This window comes from Procambarus clarkii, chromosome 36, assembly GCF_040958095.1.
Source record: "Procambarus clarkii isolate CNS0578487 chromosome 36, FALCON_Pclarkii_2.0, whole genome shotgun sequence".
Lineage (NCBI taxonomy): Eukaryota > Metazoa > Arthropoda > Malacostraca > Decapoda > Cambaridae > Procambarus > Procambarus clarkii.
The window spans coordinates 6,762,500-6,787,147 of NC_091185.1; the positions used below are offsets into that span (position 1 = coordinate 6,762,500).

Sequence of the window (24,648 nt, forward strand, 5' to 3'; positions counted from 1 at the left end):
TTAGAAAGTAGAATTTGGTTTCTATTGAATTTGGACAAACCGGAGAAGGTTTTGTATTTACGTTGTTATTGAAACCTATCCCAGCCATCCTAGGCCTAATACATACTATATGAGGCCTAATATAGTACAAATATATGTTATACTAGGTCTAGGAATGTTTGAGTTTAAATTTATCATTATTTTATCCAGACTATATAAAGTGAACAGTAGCAAATTGTACTATCTAATTGTCCATTACGTCAATATATGTACGATGGTGTGAACTTTATCAAAAAGTTGAGTTGAGAAATGTGTTCTCTTCACACTATACTTGTTACTCTAAGGGTCGTCTCACCTCTACAAATACAAATACAAATGATGAAAGATGATACTCTGATGATACTCTGATGAAAGTATCATTACTGTTGTCTTGGATAAGGTGCAGTAGCCAGTGTTCCCACCACCTATGGCCAGCTGTCAGGTCCACTACACAGTGCACAAGTCCCCCAGCTCTTCTGAGTCTTCTCATTAGTTCTACATCATTAACACAAACAGATAGGGAGTAAGTTCTGCATCATGTGGTTGACGTCCATTAAGAGAGGAGTGTCCCTCCCTAGTAGCTACATTTGTGGTGCTACACTCGTTACCTCTCTTGTGTTGAGTCCTCGTGATCTCCGTCTTGTTCAGCTGTTGAGCTTCCGTCGTTGTGGTCTGGTGAGCGTGTTTAGTCCTGTGGCTCTGTCAGGTCACAACCCCTTGTCCCTCACTTTCCCCTCTCGTCCCTCGCCATCCCCTCTCGTCCCGCGCCCTTTTATTATTATTATATTTAATTTATTTATATAAATACAAATAAAAATAAAAAGGTGATAGATGCAGGCTCTTGTTTCTGCACTCTTCTCTCATGCCTTCTAAACTCGATTATGGCTCTCCTGCCTACTCTGCCTCTCTCTTTTGACTCTTCGTTGTCTTGATGCTCTGCACCATACTGGTTTATGCCTCAGCTCTTGTGCCTTTTGTATATCCACTATCCTGAACCTGTATACTGAAACAGGAGTCCTGTCTCTACAGGACCTTTGGGATTGTTACTGTCTTCACTACCTTGTGAGGTCCCTGCAACATCCTCACTCATATATGCTGTACTTTGAGCTTTGAGGGGCCCACATGGGGGCTTTTTACCCCACCATGTGGGCCCTCTTCCCTCTCACCACCTTCCTTTTTCTGCATGGATGTCTCTCTTGCAAGATTCCCTCTCATTTAATGTTAGCAATATCTCTCCTCATGTCATTCTATCTCTGCCTCCATGGTGGGTCCCACTTGCAAAGTTTTGCAAGACCTTGACTCACATGCTAAAGGCTTCTATCCCTACTATGGTTATGAAACGCCTCTCCCTTGAACACTTTTCTTCGCACTCGAGTTCCTTTGTCCTCTTCACGGATGGCTCCAAGTTTGCCGGTGGTGTAGGCTACTCTGTTGTCTTCCCTGACCAAACCTATGAACATTCTGCCTGCCTCCTGAGACTAGCACCTTTACGGCTCAACTTTATGCAATCTAGTGTGTACTTCAGCTTCCTTCCCGGTGTCAACGTTGTTTTGTCATTGTAGTTGACTTCTGCAGTGCCCTCATGGCCCTGGAGTCATTTAACCCTATGTATCCTGTGTTAGTCAAAATTCAACATTGGCTATTTCTTATCTTCAGTAGATTTAAAATGGTTGAATTTTGCTGGGTTCCCAGCCATATTGGAATTACCTTAAGGGTAAAATGAAGTTTTAAGGAGATCCTGTGGCATTTCATCTTTTTTGTTGAGCTTCGTAAAGTCCACTATGTTTTCATTTTAGTTACTGAGTCCCAAGGAGTCGGAAATTGTTTGGCTGCTTTCAGTTTTGATGTCTTTTTATTCGCTTTTTATATTCGTGTAGCAAGCCAGGCGCCTGTATTAAGTTTGGTATTCTTCCTTATGACTGAGGCCTCTAACTCAATACTGGACTGGAAAATAGAAGGCAAGGTTATGGGGTGGAAGGGCAGAAATCTTCATGTCATTTCTACGAGGAAAACTGGTCCTAGTGGAGAATAGATCAGTGTTAGTCATGGGTGATTTCTTAGGACAGCTGTTTATTGTACTTGTAATTACTCTTCTTACATGTTTTAGCTGTGCTGCTTATCCACGGGTGGCTGTGCATGTTCTCTCAGGTTCTGAAGCCACTGTCTCATTACCTTTGTATATTCATATACTTTGTTTTTTTCATATATGTTTCAGGTATCCATGTTACACATTGTATGTCTGAAGTTTTATACACAATAAGCAATATAGTATCCAAACTCCTAGGAACCTGGTGATGTTCAGATAATAAAACTGTTTTGATAATAGACTAGTCTTCAAGTATACAGAATGGTCAGCATTTTATAAATATTTTCATGAGAAAATACAGTTGGTTCCCAGTTTTGCTTGGAAATGCTTTCCTGGACAGACTAAATTTAAACTGCACAATCTCTGAAGCATCTATACTTCCACTTCACCTTCAATCCTTCATTTTTTAATTTGGTTACCTATTTCTTTTACTTTATTTATCTATTAATTTAAATAATTGCACACAGTTGAAAGTATTATTGGTGTACATTTTGTATTATATTGTATTAATTTTCAGAGATTGTAACTTTCTTGACAGTTGCACAGACTGGAATATGATCTAGTATTTTAATTCAAAACAAAACTGGATCTCATAGAATAATATCATGTCAAATTGGGATCCCAGTGCACTATTAATGTTAAAGCTACCTTTACCCACTTTAAAATATGCTGCAATATATGTTCTGGTCTTCGTGCTGTATATTACAGTACATACAGTAGCTTGAGTCCATTACTCAAGTCATCGATACTGTCAGTAGTCAAATAGAATTTTAAAAAGTAATTTTTTCATTTTTAAATTAACTATTATATTTGTAATTTTTCTGAAAGAGAGACTTTACATGAATAAAGTAAAATACAAGTATTTCAGAATACTGTAAGAAGTGTTTGAATACTATTTTGTTTGCTGTAACTTGTGTGTGTATTTTCTCTAGGTGTGATGTGTAGTCATTTTCAAATACTGGCTACTCATTACTCCTTTTGCATTTTTTATGAAACTACTTCATCTGCACAAGCATGTATTTTATTAATAACTTTTGTTATGATATTATGTTTGAAATAGATATTGTTACTTAATGAAGCACTTCTTTTTAACTTTTCTCTTCACATCTTGGTGTATTTTATATATATTGTATTCATTTTTAATGAAAAAATAAATTTTATTTATTTGATAAGTCTGGTAATATTATTTTGGAATATGAACGTTGAGTATCATAAATCAATGCACTTTCACAGTACTTCTAGGCTGTTTAATAAATTTCCCCATTTTCCTACATTTATAACTTTTTTATGGTTATATAGCATGACTTGTTTATGATAATTATATTTGCATATTGTATATATTATACTCGCTATTAAAGTCAGTATGTGCATCTACAAACTTAGTATTTGGGTGGTGTATATACTGGAATGTGCACTGTACCTGAGCCATGTGTGTCTACGAGAGCAAGACACATATGGACTACATACATGTGCACTGTACCTGAGCCATGTGTGTCTACGAGAGCAAGACACATATGGCCTACATACATGTGCACTGTACCTGAGCCATGTGTGTCTACGAGAGCAAGACACACATGGCCTACATACATGTGCACTGTACCTGGGCCATGTGTCTCTACAAGAGCAAGACACACATGGCCTACATACATGTGCACTCATCTTACTCCAGCATATGTAGCCCACCAATTCATTTGAATTATCATTTTTTTCAGATTAAAGCCAATATATGTTGAAATCAACAGGGCAAAAAAGTAAGATAAATATCTCATAAAATAAGCGGGAACCACTATAACAGCGCGAGAAAGTAGTTTATTTACTTTAATCACCTCTAGTGCAACCACCAGCTTTTATTTTAGCCTAATATATATATACTGTATATATTTTGGATTTTCTGCCAACCCTAAAATCAAGTTTTATTGATATGCAGGCGATGAGTCACAATAACGTGGCTGAAGTATGTTGACCAGACCACACACGTCGTCGTCCCTTCAATTTCTAGTGTGTGGTCTGGTCAACAAGTTTTATTGATTTTTTGTTAACACTTTTTTTTATAATAGAAATTCTTGCATGCTTATATTTTAGTGAAAATTATCAGTCCTAAGGTTGTGCAGATTCTTGTTTAATTTAAGCAAAGACAAGAAGGTACAGTTTCTTTAAAGAAAAAAATTCTAAATATTGTAGGTTATATGACCTGGTTATATATCAGCACCGGGACCTGATAGACCAGAAAGAAACATTCAGATCTGGGTAGATCAGATGAAATCAGAACTGTTTATAGTTACACACATAACACACACAACCTCGGGTGCATACCTGAGGTTATGTGTGTTTCTGCATTTTGCTTGTGGGCTGTGGATTCATTTTCAGATTTTTTTTGTAATCTCATTCCTTGGAGGGTTGGAGAAGGGGGTTGGTGCTCTCTCGTCCTCAGTTTATGGTGTATTTTTGGTGGCCCCATGATTTGCTGGTATTACGCTTTTGTTATTGTCTCTCTCATTTCTTTGATCAGCAGTTGCTAGGCTGTGGTTGGGGGTTTGGATGCGTGTGGCTGAGTGATGTCTGGCTCTTGAGGTTCTCGACACTGTTGGCTATCGTCTCCTCTGAGAGTTTACATGGTGCTCTTGCACAGACCTGTGCACATAGACCCCACACGACTTATAAATTATGTGAGAAATCTTTCTCATATAATTCAAAGGCATAAGTAAAAGGCAAAGAATTCTGATAAAAAAAAAAAAAAAAAGAGATCTAGAGGTGGTTCTAGATAGAAAACTGTCACCTGAGGACCACATTAAGAACCTTGTGCGTGGAGCCTATGCTACACTTTCTTACTTCAGAATTGCTTTTAAATACATGGATGGAGAAATACTAAAGAAATTGTTCATGACTCTTGTTAGACCAAAGCTGGAATATGCAGCGGTTGTATGGTGCCCATATCTTAAGAAACACATCAACAAACTGGAAAAGGTGCAACGACATTCCACTAAGTGGCTCCCAGAACTGAAGGACAAGAGCTACGAGGAGAGGTTAGAAGCATTACATACTGTATGCAAAAACTAGAAGATAGAAGAAAAAGAAGCGATATGATCACTACGTACAAAATGGTAACAGGAATCAATAAAATTGATAGGGAAGAATTCCTGAGACCCGGAACTTCAAGAACAAGAGGTCATAGTTTTAAACTAAAGAAACAAAGGTGCCGGAGAAATATAAGAAAATTCACTTTTGTAAACAGAGTAGTAGACGGTTGGAACAAGTTAAGTGAGAAAGTGGTGGAGGCCAAAACTGTCAGTGATTTCAAAACGTTATATGACAAAGAGTGCTGGGAAGACTGGACACCACGAGCGTAGCTCTCATCCTGTAACTACACTTAGGTAATTACTACTTCTGTATTGTCCTTTTGTTGAGTTTCATGGTTGCTTTACCAGTTTGTGGACAAGGTTGTTTCTAATTTGTCTGGTATTGTTGTGCTTGGCTGTACCTGTCTTGCATGTTTGGCTATTTCCATGCTTTCTTACCAGGCTCTCTCCAGGATGTCTTTCTCAGCTGTTGCCAGGCTTTCTCACTTGGCTGCCTCCAGACTCTCTTGTCTAGCTTTCTCTGGGATGTTTGAGATGTTTTACTGGCTGTCTCAGAGTTGTCATGCCTTTCCTAGCTGTTTACAGGGTGTTTTACCAGTCTTGCCTGATTCTCTATGGGCTATCTTGCTTGGCAATTGCCAAACATTTTTTGTGGGGTGCCTTAGGGTCATGATGGCCTGGCTGGGCACCTGACCGTGTGGATCTAGCTGGCACTGGGCTGTGTGGATCCAGCTGTGCTGGGTTGTGTCTGTCCGAATTCCGTGCGGGGCTATGTTGGTCCGGCTGGCATCTGGCTGTGTGGGTCTGGCTGGTACGGAGTTGTATGGGTCAGGCAGTGTGGGTAACAAGGCAGGGGTTGCCGGGTGCTATCCCCAGATGGTGGTTTGGATAGTGAATTGATTGCCAGGATGGTAGTTAGCATATTGTTAATTATGTTATTTTAAATTATATTTTTAAGATTTCAATTAATAATGTTTGTCCCTTTGTCTGGTAGAGAGTTGGTGTTTCAGTGGTGTCTTGAGTTAAACTTGTCTCGGTCTCCTGTCTACATCTGCAATGGCAGATTATTTGAATGTTACAGGCCATGATGGCCGAACAAGTTATTAGTGGCTGATGGGTGTACTGTGTCTGTGGACCCATATATATAGACCATTAACTCTATGGTGCATGAGTGACCAGCTCTGAAATGAATTTTTATTTTTAACTTTGCCCATTTTTTGTAATGACTTAATGTAAAACAAGCACACAGCATCATAATAAAGCTGCATTAATAGTGTTTTTTACTATTCTTTGAAAAAAGGAACATAATTTTTCATATGGAATAATAGGATGTATTCTAAAGGCTATCACATAGGATATAATTTAATTGGAACTCTGTACCATGTAGATTCAGTACATTCATGCTATAATATGAGTTTGTTCTGATTTCTGAATGGGGATGGCAGCAAAGTCATTAAAGTGTTTAATGTTTGTGTTATTCTTCACTCATCAAGAGTGAAGTATGTTCATGGTGATATCTTAACATATGAGTTACTTTTCTGTTATAATGGTTCCCTGAGCTGCTTGTTGTGGCTCGTGCTCGTGTAGTCTGACCTGCCAATAGTTCTCAATTAGTCATTATTAACTAATCATACAGTAATTATGCATTTTTTAACTCATCTAGCTTCATACTGTCATTCATAGAGTGGCCTTTTATTACTAATCTATGAGTATTTGTTCTTTGTGATAACTGAAGTAGATGCAACTATAGAAGTAAGAGTAGGGTGTCAATGGTTCATAGTTTAACTGGGATTAGTGTACTATAGTCTGGTGTTTATTGGAGTTGCTGTTTGTGTCCTTTACTTTTAACAAAGTGCTTCTCAACCATGGCACCCCAGGCAAGGTGCACACCCACCACAACTCTTTGATAAGTTGTGATCTTATGCTAGATCTTATCAAAAGAGATACAAGGTCATGACAGATCATTGTTATATAAAATAGTGTAATAAATTCTGCTTCTTCTTTTACTACAGCAGCAGTAGTATGAAAACAACTAGCACTGAATGTAATAAAATTCCTCTTTCTGGTAGAGCCCCAGTGGCTCCCAAAGGTCATCTTGCTAAGATGGCTCCCCACTAATAGGTCGCAACAGTTGCAGGACGTTTGGCTTACTTGAGACCAGAGTTGGTCTGCTCGCAGAAGTGTCAAGAGCCAGGGACTATTATCATCACTCACCGAGAATCACTTCATGGGCGCTTGACAGCTGGGTGGACAGCGCATCGGATTCGCAGTCCTGAGGTTTCGGGTTCGATCCACAGTGGAGGCGGAAACAAATGGGCAAAATGTTTATTTCACCCTGATGCCCCTGTTACCTAGCAGTAAATAGTACCTGGGAGTTAGACAGCTGCTAAGGGCTGCTTCCCGGGGTGTGTGTAACAAAATGAAGGTCTGGTCGAGGACTGGGCCGTGGGGACGCTAAGCCTCAAAATCATCTCAAGATAACCTCGAGATAACCTCAAGAAAAAGCATCTAGAAAGTCGGCAAAGCTTTATCTGCATGGTTTATAGAAAATGAAGTATTGAAATGGGCAAATGACTTTGCAAACATTGAAATCTAAACAACTTGTTCACTTGAAACTAGCTTGAAGTCTTTAGTACCGATATCATCTTCCAGGGGGGCCTGGAGACCCAGCCCACAGCTCACTACAAAGGTAAGTCTGGAGCTGCTCGACAATGAACTGATGGATGAGGGAACTGAATTCCCTCCCTGATGAATTAGGGAGGGAGGGAATTATGGAGCCCGAGTGAGAGAGATTTGTCATTTCATTCAACACTGGTTTCTTTGGTAGGAGCCCCTTGGTGGTTCCTTCAATCTAACTTACTACGAAGAAACAGGAAAAATAAAGATTTACCAGGAAGGAGGAGAAATGATAGGCACTATGCTGAAGAAGATATTATGGGCTGGGTTTCCTAACCCAGTCTCCACAAAAGACCAACTGGGACCAGGGACAATAACCAAATACCAGGCTGACAAGTCCCTGCTATACCTCCAAAACCTGCAAGTTAAAGTATTAATTCATAATATGTTGGAGAAGATAGCAGCTAATACTGTGTACTTAACTGTACACAGTTAACTGCTGTACTGTACTAAACATATGAACATGTTTGCTGATTATGCTAAGATAATTGGGAAGATAAAAAACCTAGATGATTGTCATGCCCTTCAAGAAGACCTGGACAAAATAAGTATATAGAGCAACACTTGGCAAATGGAATTTAATGTGAATAAATGCTATGTTATGAAATATGGAATTGGAGAACATAGACCCCACACAACCTATAAATTATGTGAGAAATCTTTAAAAAATTCTGACAAAGAAAGGGATCTAGGGGTGGTTCTAGATAGAAAACTGTCACCTGAGGACCACATTAAGAACATTGTGCATGGAGTCTATGCTACACTTTCTAACTTCAGAAGTGCTTTTAAATACATGGATGGAGAAATACTAAAGAAATTGTTCATGACTTTTGTTAGACCAAAGCTGTAATATACAGTGGTTGTATGGTGCCCATATCTTAAGAAGCACATCAACTGGAAAAGGGGCAAAGACATGCCACTAAGTGGCTCCCAGAACTAAAGGGCAAGAGCTACGAGGAGAGGTTAGAGGGATTATATATGCAAAACTAGAAGATAGAAGAAAAAGAGGCGATATGATCACTATCTACAACATAGTAACGAGAATCGGTAAAATTGATGGGGAAGAATTCCCGAGACCTGGAACTTTAAGAACAAGAGGTCATAGATTTAAATTAATGAAACAAAGCTGCCGGATTGTTTCCCTGGTAAGTATTACAATAATATTCCCTGGCTCTATACTCCCATGAAGGGGCTATGTTCTGGCTCTGGTCTCCTGTAGGGCAAACAAGACTCGTGTGATTGATGTGACTCAGTAGTGGGGAACCATCTCAGGAAGATAGCTTCAGGGAGTGACTAAGTGGGCTCCTCCCAGAAAGACCCATGAAAGCTTTTGCAGATCTATTACAGAGTTGTAAAGGATTACAGGGTTCGGGTGTGTTCAGAGCATATCAACTATACATTGTATATGATTGTTATTAAGCACTTTATTTAAATCAACAAGTATTCCTTCCAGCTATTGGAGATTTGCTATGCAAATGGCACTACAGTAATTATTACTGTAGTGCCATTTTTATTACTGATATTATTATCAGTGACAATTGCTTGTCGTGTTTTTTCCTGTTGACTTCGTCCTCGTATCATCCCAAGTTCTGTCCAACAAAACATAAACATATACATCTTAATACAGTATATAATAGGTCCATTACTTGTGAAAATGTTACATCATGTGAGGCATTTTTTAATTTGTCGTTATGAAACCCCTAATTACACTCAGCATTTCAGATGCATCAAAACCTCTAACATAACATGACTCTGTCTCTGTCACTAGACCAGTTTTTTGAGAGACCTTAGACAGTCTATAAATAGACACTCATCAATATTATTAATTATCTCCTTTTGCTCAGATATAGAATACTGTAGTTTCTATGCTGCTCTGCTTTTTATCTCTCAAATGATTGAGCCAGTCAGTGGACATTCCTGAGTGTCCACCAACTGAATCCATAAGGATTCAATGAGTTAGTACAGTATTTTGTTTTATTTCATTAACCACTGTAATGTGCAAACTGTGATATCATGGGGGGAAAAAGGTAACAGGCACCAGCATATGACATACAGTATGTTAATATATCATAAGCTTCAAAACTCCCACATGTACATGGGACTCATATCCTGTTCCTCAGGACTCCAGTAAACAGATGCCATCTTGGAAAAACAATCATCCCTCATAACTATGAGAACCTCACTACCTGTACTAGCAGAGCGACCAAAGCTGGGGTGTGCAACTGGAGCTCACGACACAGCTTAGTGAAATCTATAAAATATAAAAAATAAATACCTATAAAAGTATTGTGACTCATCGCCTGCTTAGCGAAACCTAGTTTCACTAAGTTTTGTTGTTTTTTATTATTGGGAGAGTTCTTTTTCATTTTGTGGTCTTTGATAGCGTTCTTAAACCAGGCAGTGATTTGTTTTGATTCGTCTATCTTTCTGGGTGCCTTCCCTGGTGATGGCAAAGATGATATCCTTTAAATGTAAAGTGATCATGGGCAATCACTCTCTGCACCTCTCTGAGGGGGCCAGGATTTGGCTCATGGTCCCCGACAGGCAATAAGAACTCTGCAACTGAGGATACTAGGCAGTATGGCACTTAATCGGTGATGATAGCTTCAGGAAGCCTCCTAGGCTTACCCAGAAATGGACGTTTCATTACACTCAATGCTGGTTTTTTCAGTAATATCCTGAACTATGAGCACAATGTTGTTTGTAATGTACATCACTTCCCACTGTACTCCGAACACTGGTATCCATTACTTCTTTCTTTTAAGGGCACCAAGACTCTCTTCACTACATCAGTACTGTGTTCAAATCTCCTGACCACTTACCCTATCCTTCAGTCAAGTTCCTTGGACCTTGATGCACTTTCTCTAACTTCCAGTGTGTCTGATACTTTAAATCGAGTGAAATGTAAATAAGTTCCCATACTCATTAGAGATCATAAATTTCTCACCTTTTTAAACATTACTATATAAGGCTTTAACTAGAGCTGAAAAGCATTTGCTAGTGTGTGTTAAAGTTGATATGCTTCTCAGTAGTACAAGTGGCTGAGGACAAAAATCACTTATATAAACTGTGATGTAAGTGTGCTTTTGTAAATATTTGATATTCAAAGATTTAAAAGCCATGTTTGCCTTGTAAAATACATAATATTTTGGACCAGTGGTACTTGGTGTGTCTCATACTATCGTATACTATTGTATTCATGGTGTTTGATAATAGTTTGTAAACGTCTGGTGCTGGTAGTGCTAGTCGGTGTTGGAATTAGGTTGTTAAGACAGTAGCTTAGTGACTGCATTAGTGGTATTACCCCTGGGAAATAGAATTTGTAAATATCGATTGTCTTTGTATTTGTGTACAAATACTGTATTGTACATAATCTATGTATAATTTATACAGTGGATGTAACTACAGTACTACACAGTTACTTATTGTGTCTACATAGATCAGTGGTATTTTTCAGTATCTAGTTCCAGAGGTTGCCTTGGTATGGATATCAAAGTCAGCTCAATGGATAAAATATGCACAGACTATGCTTGGTTTCCCGTCCTCTTTGGTGTACTCTTAGTGATATTTTCAATTGGTCCACAAACTTTCATGACTAAAGGAAATGTATAAGTGAATTACTACTGATATATCATTCAACCCAAAACCTCTTTTCCTTGCCTTGAGGATTACAAGTGATATTAACACACTTTCATGTTCCGATGATGCTAAAATACCTCATCCACTTGCAAAATTGTTGGTTTTCAGATCTTGAGCTATTCTATTTGCATCATCCAATCTGGAAACTTATGAATTTATATTTTTGTGTGGACAGAGCATATCTACCTTGCATATCTGTCTAGGGCATGAGGAGATCACCCACAGAGTTTTCTGCTCACACATGAGGCCTCACTTTAGACAAACATTTGTATATTCATTGCTGTTGCACATATTCTGTCATAATTACACTTCTTTGGTGGGAGCCCCTTATGGCTCTCTGAAGCTATACACTGAGATGATTCCCATCTACCACTTTGCATTAGGTGTGGCATTACTGAGGACCAGAACCAGGTGCAGAGAGTGGTGACATATCACCTCACTAGGGAAGGCATCCAGGCAGTTAGCAAGTTGAAATAAACCACTGCTGGGCTCAAAAGAGACCAAAGCCTTACATCCTGCTTAATAAACTCCTTCAACTATGTAAAGAATAATTGAATCTCTTGAAACTAACATGAGCTCATTCACTCTTCCTCATCATTTGAGGGGAAGCGGCTCACCACTTTTAAAGAGTTTGGGCTGTCAGTTCTTATGCTGATGCAGTTGGGATTACTTTACTGTTGTAGTCTTTTACTGGGTGTCCTGCTTGATTTACCTTTCAGGGCCTGGAAATCCCCTATGGGTTTGGTAGGCCTATGAATATCCCCTCTTCCCCAAACCTGCTCTTACCTTGTGAGAGTTTAGGGGTTGCTCATCGTCCATGCCATGAGACGACGATCAAACTTCGCAAACAGTGGGAAGACAGGACACCATGAGCGTAGCTCTCATCCTGTAACTACACTTGGGAAATAACTCGTTCTGCCTTCACCATGCTGCCTGTTGGGTCGGTGATACTTTTGACCCTAATTTCTGTTTGGTTTCATTTCACCGTGTGACTGTTTCTGACCAACCGGATGAGGTTAGGATATATCAGGCAGCTTTTGCTTTGCAAGTTCGCTCTGCTTGATTACAGTGGTCTAGGTTATGTGCCATTTTGACACCATTTATGTAGTTACAACTTGGTAAACATTTTACAAGTTATTTGTTATCATTTTGCATTTTCTGCATCGCTGAGTGAGGCCCTGGGGAGCCTGGAACATTTATGGTCAGGAATGCATAAAGAAGCTGGACTGCCAAAGTGCTTAAAGAATTCTCATGTGCATTATTTTGTCTAAAAAATTGACTAAAGTAACATCCCAGTTTGTGGGATTAAAACTTATCCATCACCCTCAACCCTCCTGCGGTACAGTTTTAGTGGGAGGTGTGACTAGATTGAGACAAAGATGGGATAATTGTTTGCTTAAGCAATTTCATGTACATCAGTCTTGTGGCAATTGTATAAAGTAGTGCTTTAGAGGTTATGGTGGGCCTAGTAAGGTTTGGCATTGTGGGTGTAGCAGATAGTGGATAGCGTAAATGTAGGACTGTGTGAATAACCCAGAGTGTATAAGCTAGCTAGAATGACTAATATCTTTACTGACACATGAGACAAGCTGCAGTTTCTTCTATAAACTTTGCCTATTTATTACATGTTTAATATTTTGAAGTTTATTAATTGTACTATTAAACATTATACGTTGATATTTTATTAATATTCTTGTTACTAAGTTAATTGTCTTGAGAACTTGATATATCAAGCTGAATTTTAAAAGTGTACCTATACAGTATATACTGTACAGTGTATCCTCGCTTGAATGAACTATATGGGGCAAGACCCGTTTGTTTCCTTTGGAATTTTGTTCTAACCATCAGACCCCATGCAACCTTTCCCCTTCCCCCCCAAAAAAATGAATTGTCTCCATGCAGTCAAATGAAAAAATGAAGCAGTCTCCGTGGCGTAGTGGTAAGACACTCGCCTGGCGTTCCACGAGCACTTTTGTCATGGGTTCGTATCCTGGCCGGGGAGGATTTACTGGGCGCAAATCCTTAACTGTAGCCTCTGTTTAACTCAACAGTAAAATGGGTACTTGGTTGTAAAAACGATTCTTCGCGGGGGTCGTATTCCAGGGAACATAGGATTAAGGACTTGCCCGAAATGCTACGCGTGCTAGTGGCTGTACAAGAATGTAAGAACTCTTGTATATATCAATAAAAATATAAAAAACAAATATAAAAATTGGGCATACACACTGCTGTTTCTGTCTCTCGAGAGCCTCCACCCGGTAAAAAGATAAATATTCACTTATTCTTCACATTTTTTCTTAAATTTTGCAAATTAATAATTCTATAATGGAATTTTTTTCCCTTGCATAGCCAGGAATGACCATTTTTATATAGCTAATGTCCAAGAGTTAAGGGTTACCTTTCACCCAACATGAAATGGGTACTATATAGGAAGAGGCCTAACCCTCAAACATGCCAGCACTAGAGACAAGGAAGAAACAAATACACAGCAGTGAGGAGAGAGGCAGAAAGGAACTTTGAGAAAGGGGTAGCGGACAAATGTAAAACAGATCCAGGCCTTTTTTATAAATTCATTAAAAGCAAGTGGCATGTAAAGGATAAAATCCAGAGATTGAGAATGGGAGACCAGATTCACAGACGACAAAAAAGAAATGTGCAAAATGCTAAATGAACAGTTTTGAAGTGTTTATGTAAAATGAGATTTTCAGTGAACCAGACACAATGCCAATTCTGGAGAACACCATAGAGTACACAAGGGTGTCTTGAGATGGAATGGAAAAATTACTCAAGGGGGCTAGAAGGAAATAAAGAAAGTTAGACCAGATAGAGTTTCACGTTGGGTGCTGAGAGAATGTGCAACCGAGCTGAGCATTCTACTTCAGTTGATATTCCAGACATCATTGTGCACAGGAAACTTAGCAGATATATGGAAAAGAGCAAACATAGTTCCAGTCTACAAAAATGGTAGCAGAGAAAACCTTCTAAATTATAGACCCATATCATTAACAAGCGGGGTAGTCAAAACACTATGAAAAATAGTTAAAACGAAATGGGTAGAACACCTGAAGAGTAATTATATAACAACATAGGACAATATGGTTTTCGAGCAGGAAGATCCTGTGTAACAAATCAATCTACTTAGTTTTTATGATAGAGCAGCAGAATATTCAGGAAAGAAACAGTTGGGTTGACTATCTATTTGGATCTAAAAAGGCTTTTGACAGGATCCCTCACAACAGGTTGTTCTGGAAACTGGAACATGCTGGAGGGATGACAGGAAGATTGCTGAAATGGACGAAAAATTTTCTGGCAGAAAAGTGAGGGTGGTAATCAGAGACAATGTATCTGACTGGAGGAGTGTTACTAGAAGAGTACCACAGGGTTTGGTTTTTGCACCAGTAATGTTCATCTTCTAAATAAATGATCTACCAGACAGAATACAGAGAAAATAGTCGACACAACCTACGGATTATGTGGAAAGGAATTAAAAAACTCGGAGAGATCTAACGGTGGTTCTGGATAGCAAATTGTCACCAGAGGACCACACAAAGAACATTGTATGAGGAGCATATGCCGTGCTTTCCAACTTCAGAATTGCTTTTAATTACATGGATGATGAAATACTAAAGAAACTGTTCATGACTTTTGTGAGACCAAAATTGAAATATGCAGCAGTTGTATGGTGCCCATATCCCAAAAAGCACATCAATAAACTGGAAAAGGTCCAATGGTATGCTACAAAATGGCTTCATTAACTGAAAAACAAGAATTATGAGAAGAGGCTAGAGACGTTAAATATGCCAAAGATGGAAGATAAAAGAAAGAGGCGATATCATCACCACTTGCAAAATAATTACGAGAATTGGCCAAATTGACAAAGGAATTCCTGAAAATGACAACCTCAAGAACAAGAGGTCATAGATTAAAGCTAATGAAACAAAGGTACCAAAAAAATATTAGAAAGTTTTCTTTTGCAAACAGAGTGGTAGACGGTTGAATCAAGTTAAGTGAGAAAGTTATTTTCTTTTATTTTCTTTTATTTTCTTTTTTTTTCTTTTTTTTAATCAACACTGTTTGTCAACCTATTGTATTTGTGCTGCTTTTTCAGTCATGTTCCCCCTTTTTTTTATCTTTATTTGTATTTGTTCTCAACATCTTTTATTCTTTATGCTCAATTAGTATTAAGTTCTAGATATTAATGTTTTTCTTGCCCGAAACGCATTGCGTAATAGTGGCTTTAGGCATTGTATGTACTAGCTCTATCTATATATCAATCCATTAATGTAACATCACTTGTATGTATATACCTTACCTGAATAAACATCTGAATCTGAATCTGAATCTGAATCTAATGGCGACCAAAACCATTCAGTAGTTTCAAAGCGTTGTATGAGAGTGTGTGCTGGGAAGATGTGACTCCATGAGTGTAGCTCTCATCCTGTAACTCCACGAGTGTAGCTCTCATCCTGTAACTTTACTTGTAATTACACTTTTATAATTATATGTACTGACTTGTGGCTTGGAATAAGTTTTGCATCCATCTAATTTAGTTTTGAGTTACTATTGTCTGACAAATGCTTGTATAATAATTTGTCATAATTTAGTATACTGTATTTGTTAAAATTTTTACCTATTATATTCACAGTTGAACTTCAGTTCTCTTGGGTAAGGATAAACATTAGTAACAAGTTACATAATAAGAAGTTCACTTTTGGTTGTTCTATGTATATTTTTTAAAGATTAATATTTTATAATGCAATTTGTAAAATATTATGTTTAAGTTGGTTAAAAGTTTTTAAGCAATGCATAACAGTTTACACTTGGATAAGAGGGTTCATGGTTGATACTAATACAGCTGCATTTCAACGCTTTGCCTCGTCAACAGCTTGGATCAGCAGTCCTCATTTAGTTGAACATGTGTATGTTCTCATAAACAATTTGCACTGAACCCAATCTGTTTGGACCATCCCGAAATTTGTTAAGAGAGCAGTTCATTTGAACGAGGATCTACTGTACCTGAAGATTGTTTTGTAAAACCCCAGACCTAAGCTAATCACTTAGGTACACATATTAACCCTATTTCTTGCCTTATATTATCTAGAAGGATCAACAAGGAATAAATAATTGGCCAAAATTTTTAAATTCTAACTCGAGCAAAAGTTAAATTTTTGTTTAAGAAGTTCATGAATGAATAAGCACTCTCAAGGTTGCTGTGGCCATACCCATTGCAGTTGGATTGCATCTTTTTCTTACCTTCAGGCCCATCACCTCCTACTTCAGAGAAACAGACCAAGAGAAGGACTACATCTGCTCCCTTCCCAAAGATAATGGTATGCATGAGTGTCGAAATCTTCCACATACAAAATATCAAGGTAATGTGCTTTATTATCTATTTTTTGTTTTTGTATGAAAATTTTAATTACTAATTCTCACACTAGTAACATGGTCACCAAATATGTTAAACATTCCTAATTTGATGTCTGAGTTATTGAAGAAAAATATTTTTATATCAGTACAGTATTTTATTGTTATGCCATCAGGAATGCTATGTAATGACTCTGCACTTCTGCATGTATCAAATGAGCCGACCAACATGTCCTGTGTCAACTGGAACCAATACTACACAGACTGTCGTCCAGGAGACAAGAATCCATTTCAAGGGGCAATTTCCTTCGACAACATTGGTCTAGCATGGGTGGCTATCTTTCTGGTGTGTATATACTTTTTTTTTTTAGAATATCATGTGGCTTTTGTTAGTTTAGAGTATTTTCATAGTAATGCCTTCCTGGTTGCTCCCCTTCACTAGCAGTCAGGGTCCACTCAGGACACTGCTCATATGCTATGCTGTAGTTGACTTTTGTCCTATAGTGACAATTAACTATTTAAGGATTCTGCTGCATAGTTGGATAATGAAGACAGGGTATAGTTTCAGTCCACCACTGAGATGTCTCACTATGACACCAAAGAGCAGAGTAAACCTTTCAACAGCACCTCCAAGCAATAATTGCAATGCAAGGAATACCAATTCTTGCTTTGCACATTACTGTTTAGTACTGGAAAATTAGCTGCCACCTGACTGCCACAAAGGTGCCTACTGTATGCATTTTGGGCCTGAGTTCATGGAGATCACAGGCCTTATTTGCACTTAGGTTGTGTTGGAGCTGTTCCTCGACCAGTTCCAACCACTCTGTGGTGGGTTTCTCACTTGTTTCCAGTTCCTAAGTGGAACTCGCCAGACCTGCAGTTCATTCTTGACCTTTCAGGTTTAATCACTTCATTCTTTGTTCAACTTTCCAAATGATCTCTTCTCGGCAGGTGTGCCTGGTGTTGCAGGCAGATTCCTGAATGGTGTCTCTAGACCTATAGGATGCTTATTGGCAGTGTCGATTCATCCCTAGTTCAGGGACTGGTTAGGTTTTGTTGTGGGATTTTTTGTTCCAGGACAGACCTTTACAGAGTATGTAACTAGGACAGTAAGCTAGAGGCATCTATATTGGGAAAAGGCTTTTGCAAATAATAGCTTATGAAATCATACAGGGATTTATTTCTATAGTCTTAACCTTAAAGGTACAAAATATATTAGGAGCATGATTGTACTTTACAAACACTTTTAAAACAGGACTTTACAAATATATTACTAGTCCCCAAGATTTGAACTCAATTAACAAACACATACATTCTAAAGCTTCACTTATTCACAGTTTACTGGTACACCTGAAGAGTGTTCTTATTGTCATACACGGTGATCTGTACTGTACACTGGGAATTATGCACCGAGACCAACAACTTTAACAATGCACGTGGCCCAGGATAGTCAAAAGTTAAAATGGTTTACACAACAGGATGGAAAATCTTAAGTTTTAAATCTTAGGTGGTTCTTTAAAACATTCTTCATTGCCTTGTGCAGGGTGATCATAAATGGCAATAATATCCTTAGTTGTCATGTATATTTGAAGAGGTAATGGTAGATGTGAAGAGAGCAATGTCTTTTGTTACTAGGAATCTTACATACCAAATCTGTGCTTTAAACGCAGACTCTTCCAGTGACATAATCACAAACAGCAAAATTACATTTCCAGATCATTTAGCAAGCATAGTAATGTCAAGGTCCTACTCTTTACATCTGGCATGAAACCTCTTTATTGTTAATCATACCTGGTTGAAATGTAGTATAATATGGTAAACACTTTATATATTCCTGCTTACACAGTCTTGCTGCATCCCACAATGAAGAAAAATCATAGTTTAGACCTTTATTATGCCACCATAGTACACAATTAACAAAATTAAAATGATAATAAAAGTTTGTTGTCTGTTGAATTTACCAGTAAAAATGTCATATTCCAACAGGTGATCAGCTTGGAGGGTTGGACGGACATTATGTACTATGTACAGGATGCTCACTCCTTTTGGGACTGGATATATTTTGTGCTACTAATTGTGGTGAGTTTAGGAGAAATAATCACATTCTGGAATTGATCATGTATTATTTATTTTTAGTGGGTTTAGATGATGGCTATTAAATTCCGTGAGGTTAAATAAACCGGTGATTTTTAAATATAGTAAAATTAGATGCTTGACTTTAGCATTTGTAAGTATTAGGGGTGACTATAAGTATGATACTTGTCAATGGATTACTTAACTATGGAGAATTTGAAAAGTTACTGTAATTATTTTGATATACTGTAACTTTTTTTTTTTTTTCTGTGGGGAGCCTCTACGGCTCTCTGGAGCTCTCGGACTGATATATGCTATATTAGTCTGGGGCATCAGTCAAATGGAGTTCAGTCTTCTGGGGACCATGAACCAGAACCTGGAACCTGGCCCCTCAGAGAGGCACAGGAATCAGTGGCCTATGGAAATCCCCATGTGGTTTGGAGCATTCCATGTCTGTCATCAACCGGTGTTAGGCACCCAGAAAGGTAGCCATAACAAAACAAATCCCACCTGGTAAGAAATTACAACTGAAGACCGAACAGAGAGACAGAACTTCCCAAAAAACATAAGGAAACAAACAAGCAAACAAACGTCATTCACCACCACTGCGCCAATTGTCTGCGCAGCCCTCCCCTCCCCGGGAGGGGAAAAAGGGTGGGAGCCCCAGACCCCCATGCCGGCTACTCACACCACAGTTTGTTGGCTGATGCGCTCTGGGGCAGTCGTCAACTCTGGCTTTGATTTCTTGACAGAATTTGTGCCTTCGTGGTGCCTAGCTTTTTCAGGGCCGTCACTGAGCCCAATATTGTCGCCTCTTACCGTGCAGCACTGGCGGAGCTGAACCAGCTTGCACTCGGGGTGGATGTTATTTCTGCCCCGTTTTATAAGCTTTCTTGTGCTTTGTTTCACCTTCAGCCTGCTCATGCACTGCCTGAGCCATCCTGGTCCTTGGACTGGGTGTTTTCTTTTCTCTTCTACTCGGTTTGTGATGGCCCCTTCGGTTTAAGATTGTTTTTCCAAGACTCTGTTTCTGTTGGCATTGGCCTCTGGAGGTTGGTTTGGTGAGCTTCAAGCTCTCCTCTGGCACAGGGGTTTCAGCTCTTTCGGTCTGTGTGGTCAGTTTGTTGTTTCAGTCATCTCTTTTTCTGGCGAAGAACAAGACGGCAGGCTTCCAGAGGGGCCCTTGGGTTATTGATGCTTGGTTGGTCAGGCTGGGGGTGCATCATATGTTGTGTCCAGTTTTGTCTCTCCACTGTTACCTGTGTGACTCTGCCTCTGTGGCTCTGGACGTGCTTTGGGTTGACCCGATTTTCCTAATTCCCTGTTCCAGGGCTCGGGTCCACAGGGTTATTAGGCCTAGCCAGCCTGCAGTCTACTTTCGTGCCCACGACGTTCGTAAATATGCTGCTTTGGCTGCCGTGTTTAACAACATGTCTGTGCTGACATTCGACCGCTGGGGTTTTGGAGATCGAACAGGGGTCCTGGTTGCTCATTATTTGGTCAGTATTCCTGGTCCCGATCATTCATGTGTGGCTTTGGGTCGCAGGTTGCAGTCAATTGTCTTGACTTAAGAGTTGATGTGTGCATCACGGCAGCCTCCCTGGTAAGTCCCTCTTGAACTTGTCTTTGGTTATGTAGATTCAGGGAGCCAAAGGGGGGGGGAGATCCTGACAGAAAACCAGCGTTTAATGTAATGAAAAGCCATTTTCTAGGTGTTCCTTGGAGGCTCTTTGGCACCCTCCCTCCCTCCAGTTGGCGATTTTGTTTTTGATGCTTCCCCTCCAAACTGAGGTGTGAGTAGCCGGCACAGGGGTCCGAGGCTCCCCCCGCTCCCCTTCTCAGGGAGGGGAGGGCTGCACAGACAAGTGGCGTGGCAGCGGTGAATGACATTTTCTTGTTTGCTTGTTTCTTTGTGGTTTTGGGGGGAGTTCTGTCTCTGTTCGGTCTTTGATTGCAATTTCTTACCAGGTGGGGCTTGTTTTGTCATGCCTATCTTTCTGGGTGCCTAACCCCAATTGATGGCAGACATGGAATGCTTCTAAACACATGGGGATTTCCATAAGCCATTGCTCTCTGTGCTTCTCTGAGGGCACCAGGTTTTGGCTCGTGGTCCCCGGTAGGGAAAACTCCAATTGACTGATGCCCCAGACTAATATAGCGTATATCAGTCTGATAGCTCCAGGAAGCCTCCGGGGCTCATTCAGAAAGTGGTGTTTCATTACATTCAACGCTGGTTTTTTTGAGAACTGGAAGTACAATACAGCTATAAATTTATAATGTTATGTCCCTCTGTGGGACTATCTATATACAGGTATGTTACTATAGATTGATACCATTTATGTCCCTCCTATTCGCAACTACATACTGTACTGTACTTTAGTTAAGAGTCCATTTTAGTTATCTGTTTTTTTTTTTCCATTTACAGATTGGGTCATTCTTCATGATCAACTTGTGCCTGGTTGTTATTGCTACTCAGTTTTCAGAGACTAAGAAGCGAGAAATGGAGCGAATGAAAATGGAGCGTGCCAGGTTTCAGTCAACTAGTACACTTGCATCTGGTTCCACTTCGGAACCAAATTCATGCTATGCAGAAATTATAAAATATATTGCTCACTTATGGAGACGAGGAAAGAGAAAATTTTACATTCGGTACAAACAGTTTCGCCGGAGAAACAAGTCTGATCATCCTCATCAGCTGAGTCTCAAGAAGCAGCGTCGTCGTCGACAATATGAGGCAGCACAGAGTGCCATTATCAGTCGGGAAGGTGGAGTATCTGGAGTGCCAAGCACTGTAGTAGCCATGGCTCCTACTGTTGGTGGCATTGGACCTGGTGGAGCCTTAACTGTGATGAATAACATAAGCTCAACATCTCCACAGCTTTTGTCACCTCCAGAAGTACACGAAGTTCCAGACGACTCGAGAAACAATAATGCTCCCCGCATTAGCCCAGAATTTTCTGACATAGATCCTCAAGCCTCCACACATCGTCCTGTTCTCCTCAAAATCTCAAGTGGTACAAGTGGGGATGGCAGCAATGAGCTCTTGCCACCATCACCAGGTGGTCAGGGCACCTGTACCCCACGACAGCGTCGACGCAGCTCTGTCATGTTCAGTGATGTAGTGCTTCTTCATGGTCATGCTGGGGAGACAGCAACAAAAAATGTCTGTCACAGTGAGAAGACTACGCAAACTGACGATGAACCTCTAGATCCATCATATTTCCGTGAGCCCTTACCCCCATCACCTCACACACCAGGACCACCTTCTCTTATGCCCCCTGCTCTACTACCCCCAGCCCTCCTACCCCTTAACAAGAATAAATCTTCCTTGCGTTCTGTCTCGCGAACACCCTCAAATAATGGTTCAGGGGGAAAGGGTTCTCTCACTTGTGGAGAACTACTGGCACTTAGTGGTGCTCTCTCTGCTGCTTTGCCCACACACTTGGGCATTGACTCCCGTTCCGTCCACACACTTTATTCCTCATTGGCCAAAGGAGTCAAACACTTTTCAGCACCAACTTTATTCTTTTCTGCTGATCAAGCCCCTGCAGGTTTCACAAATTACTATTCAGAGTCTGATTCCTGTGACTCAGAGTCTGACTGGAGTGATGAAGATTGGAAGGATGAGGGGACAAAACAGCCTTCTTTAGCCCACAGATTTTGTTCACAAATTCGTGTGTATATCAAGAAGCTGGTGGATCACAGATACTTTCAACGGGGCATTCTTATTGCTATCCTCATCAACACCCTCAGCATGGGCATCGAGTACCATAACCAGGTAAGAACATTCATGTTTAACACTTGAACAAAAATAAACCATCCTATTGTCCCATAATAGATTAAAAATTTGCTTAACCTTTAACCAGGTCCAATGGTTATATATGATATTTTAACATATAATTTGTTTATTATTTTTTGTCAAGCACATCATGGGAGCCGGTTGGCCGAGCGGACAGCACGTGGGACTTGTGATCCTGTGGTCCTGGGTTCGATCCCGGGCGCCGGCGAGAAACAATGGGCAGAGTTTTATTCACCCTATGCCCCTGTTACCTAGCAGTAAAATAGGTACCTGGGTGTTAGTCAGCTGTCACGGGCTGCTCCCTGGCGGTGGAGGCCTGGTCGAGGACCGGGCCGCGGGGACACTAAAGCCCCGAAATCATCTCAAGATAACTCAAGATATCATGATATATAACTTAAATAGTTGAGCTGTTTACGGTTAAACATTAACCCTGAGCTGTGCCTCTGTTTATACAACACCTTGGTGTGCAGGAAAACAAATTCTTTCCCCTCCCGTCCCCACTAAATTGCTTTCTTCTAATATTGTTAAAATGCATACCCTGGATATGGGGGAAAATAATAAATATGACTTACCATGGCTGTAGCGGAGCAGAGAAAACCTGTTATCGTATAATCCATTTATGCTCGCTCCTGCAGCTAGCGTTTTGGAGGGGCGTGAGGGCCATTCAATTGCTGGGAGTTGCCATGAATACATTTATTTTTATTTATTTATAAAGTCACTCAGGTATTTCTTCATAATTTTTTTTCACTGGACTTTTTTAACACTTTCGCTCACCCCGCACGCCACCCCTCAATAGTGCGATATGGGACCCAGGGTGTCACAGGAGCGCGCGTAAATTCTGAAAAGTGTATACTCTCTTCAACTTTGTCACCTTAATTCTCGTCCTACGAGATTAAATTTGGTATCATTGTGTTCGCAATAGAATTCTCTACAGCACTAAATGCATATAAACTCCAAAAGCCCGGCTAATTACCCGCAGCAAACAGAGAAAGTGCGAACGAGTTACCCAGGAGCGCACAAACGCGATAAAATGTTTTCACTATTTTCACTCTGGTCACCTCAATTTTTGTCCTAGGTCTTTCATTTTGGTCTCAATGGGTTCGCAATAGAATTCTCTAGAGGAACATTAGCATATAAAATATAAAACCTGGTCACGCTCCAACCGCCGACGAGTTGAAGACGGGCCACGCGTTAGCCGCCAGTGAGCGCTCGGACGCCTTCCAGCTACACTCCCAATTCCCTCCCTTTTCAAGCCTTTCTTTCGCAATTTTCTTCCTGGAAGGGCCTTGTTCATGATCACTATCCATCGTGGAGTAAGGGTAGATAGTTTCTAAAGCCGCAGTAAGAAATATAGCCACGGAAAATAGCCGAAATGTTCACACGTTTGAGATGCGAGGGGAGGCGACATTGGTCACAACAGTGGAGCGAAAACAATGGGCCCACGGCATGTGCCAAGCCACTTGAGGGCCACGAGGCTCAACAAAGAAAATTGGAAGACATCGGCGCACATTTTAAAACCAGTCCCAAAAAAATTAGATAAAAACCTGATTTTTGGCGATTATTTAAAATGGATGACACAATGCTGCGTCATCCCCGGTATTACCGCCAGTAAACGGATGACGCAATGTTGCGTCATGCCCGGGCGAAAGTGTTAATAGGATGTCACTTGAACATTGATATGCACAAATGTTTGCTTGTCAGTAATATACTCACCAAAATGTTCTGTTTTACAGTAAGTTTTAAAAAACACACTAATGTTTTCTACAATATACACTTGCTCACTCATTATGAACATGTTTATGCTCCATCATGAAACACTCGGAAGTTCTGGAGGGTGTACTACTCTCTTAAACAGTTCACATGATGCAGGGCGGCAGCACACTCTTTGTGCCATGCTGTGACCCATTTACATGCCT

General features: G+C 40.0%; 1 protein-coding gene across 1 annotated transcript in view; it reads left to right on the forward strand.

Moving 5' to 3' along the window:
• LOC123756102 (Ca[2+]-channel protein alpha[[1]] subunit T) overlaps positions 1-24,648 on the forward strand; it is a 487,984-nt gene that overhangs the window by 217,609 nt on the left and 245,727 nt on the right. The window contains exons 7-11 of the mRNA XM_069336529.1: positions 3,817-3,855; positions 16,756-16,868; positions 17,037-17,206; positions 18,847-18,939; positions 21,359-22,711. Of these exons, the coding sequence (XP_069192630.1) occupies positions 3,817-3,855; positions 16,756-16,868; positions 17,037-17,206; positions 18,847-18,939; positions 21,359-22,711 (1,768 nt within the window). The remainder of the gene's footprint in view (positions 1-3,816; positions 3,856-16,755; positions 16,869-17,036; positions 17,207-18,846; positions 18,940-21,358; positions 22,712-24,648) is intronic.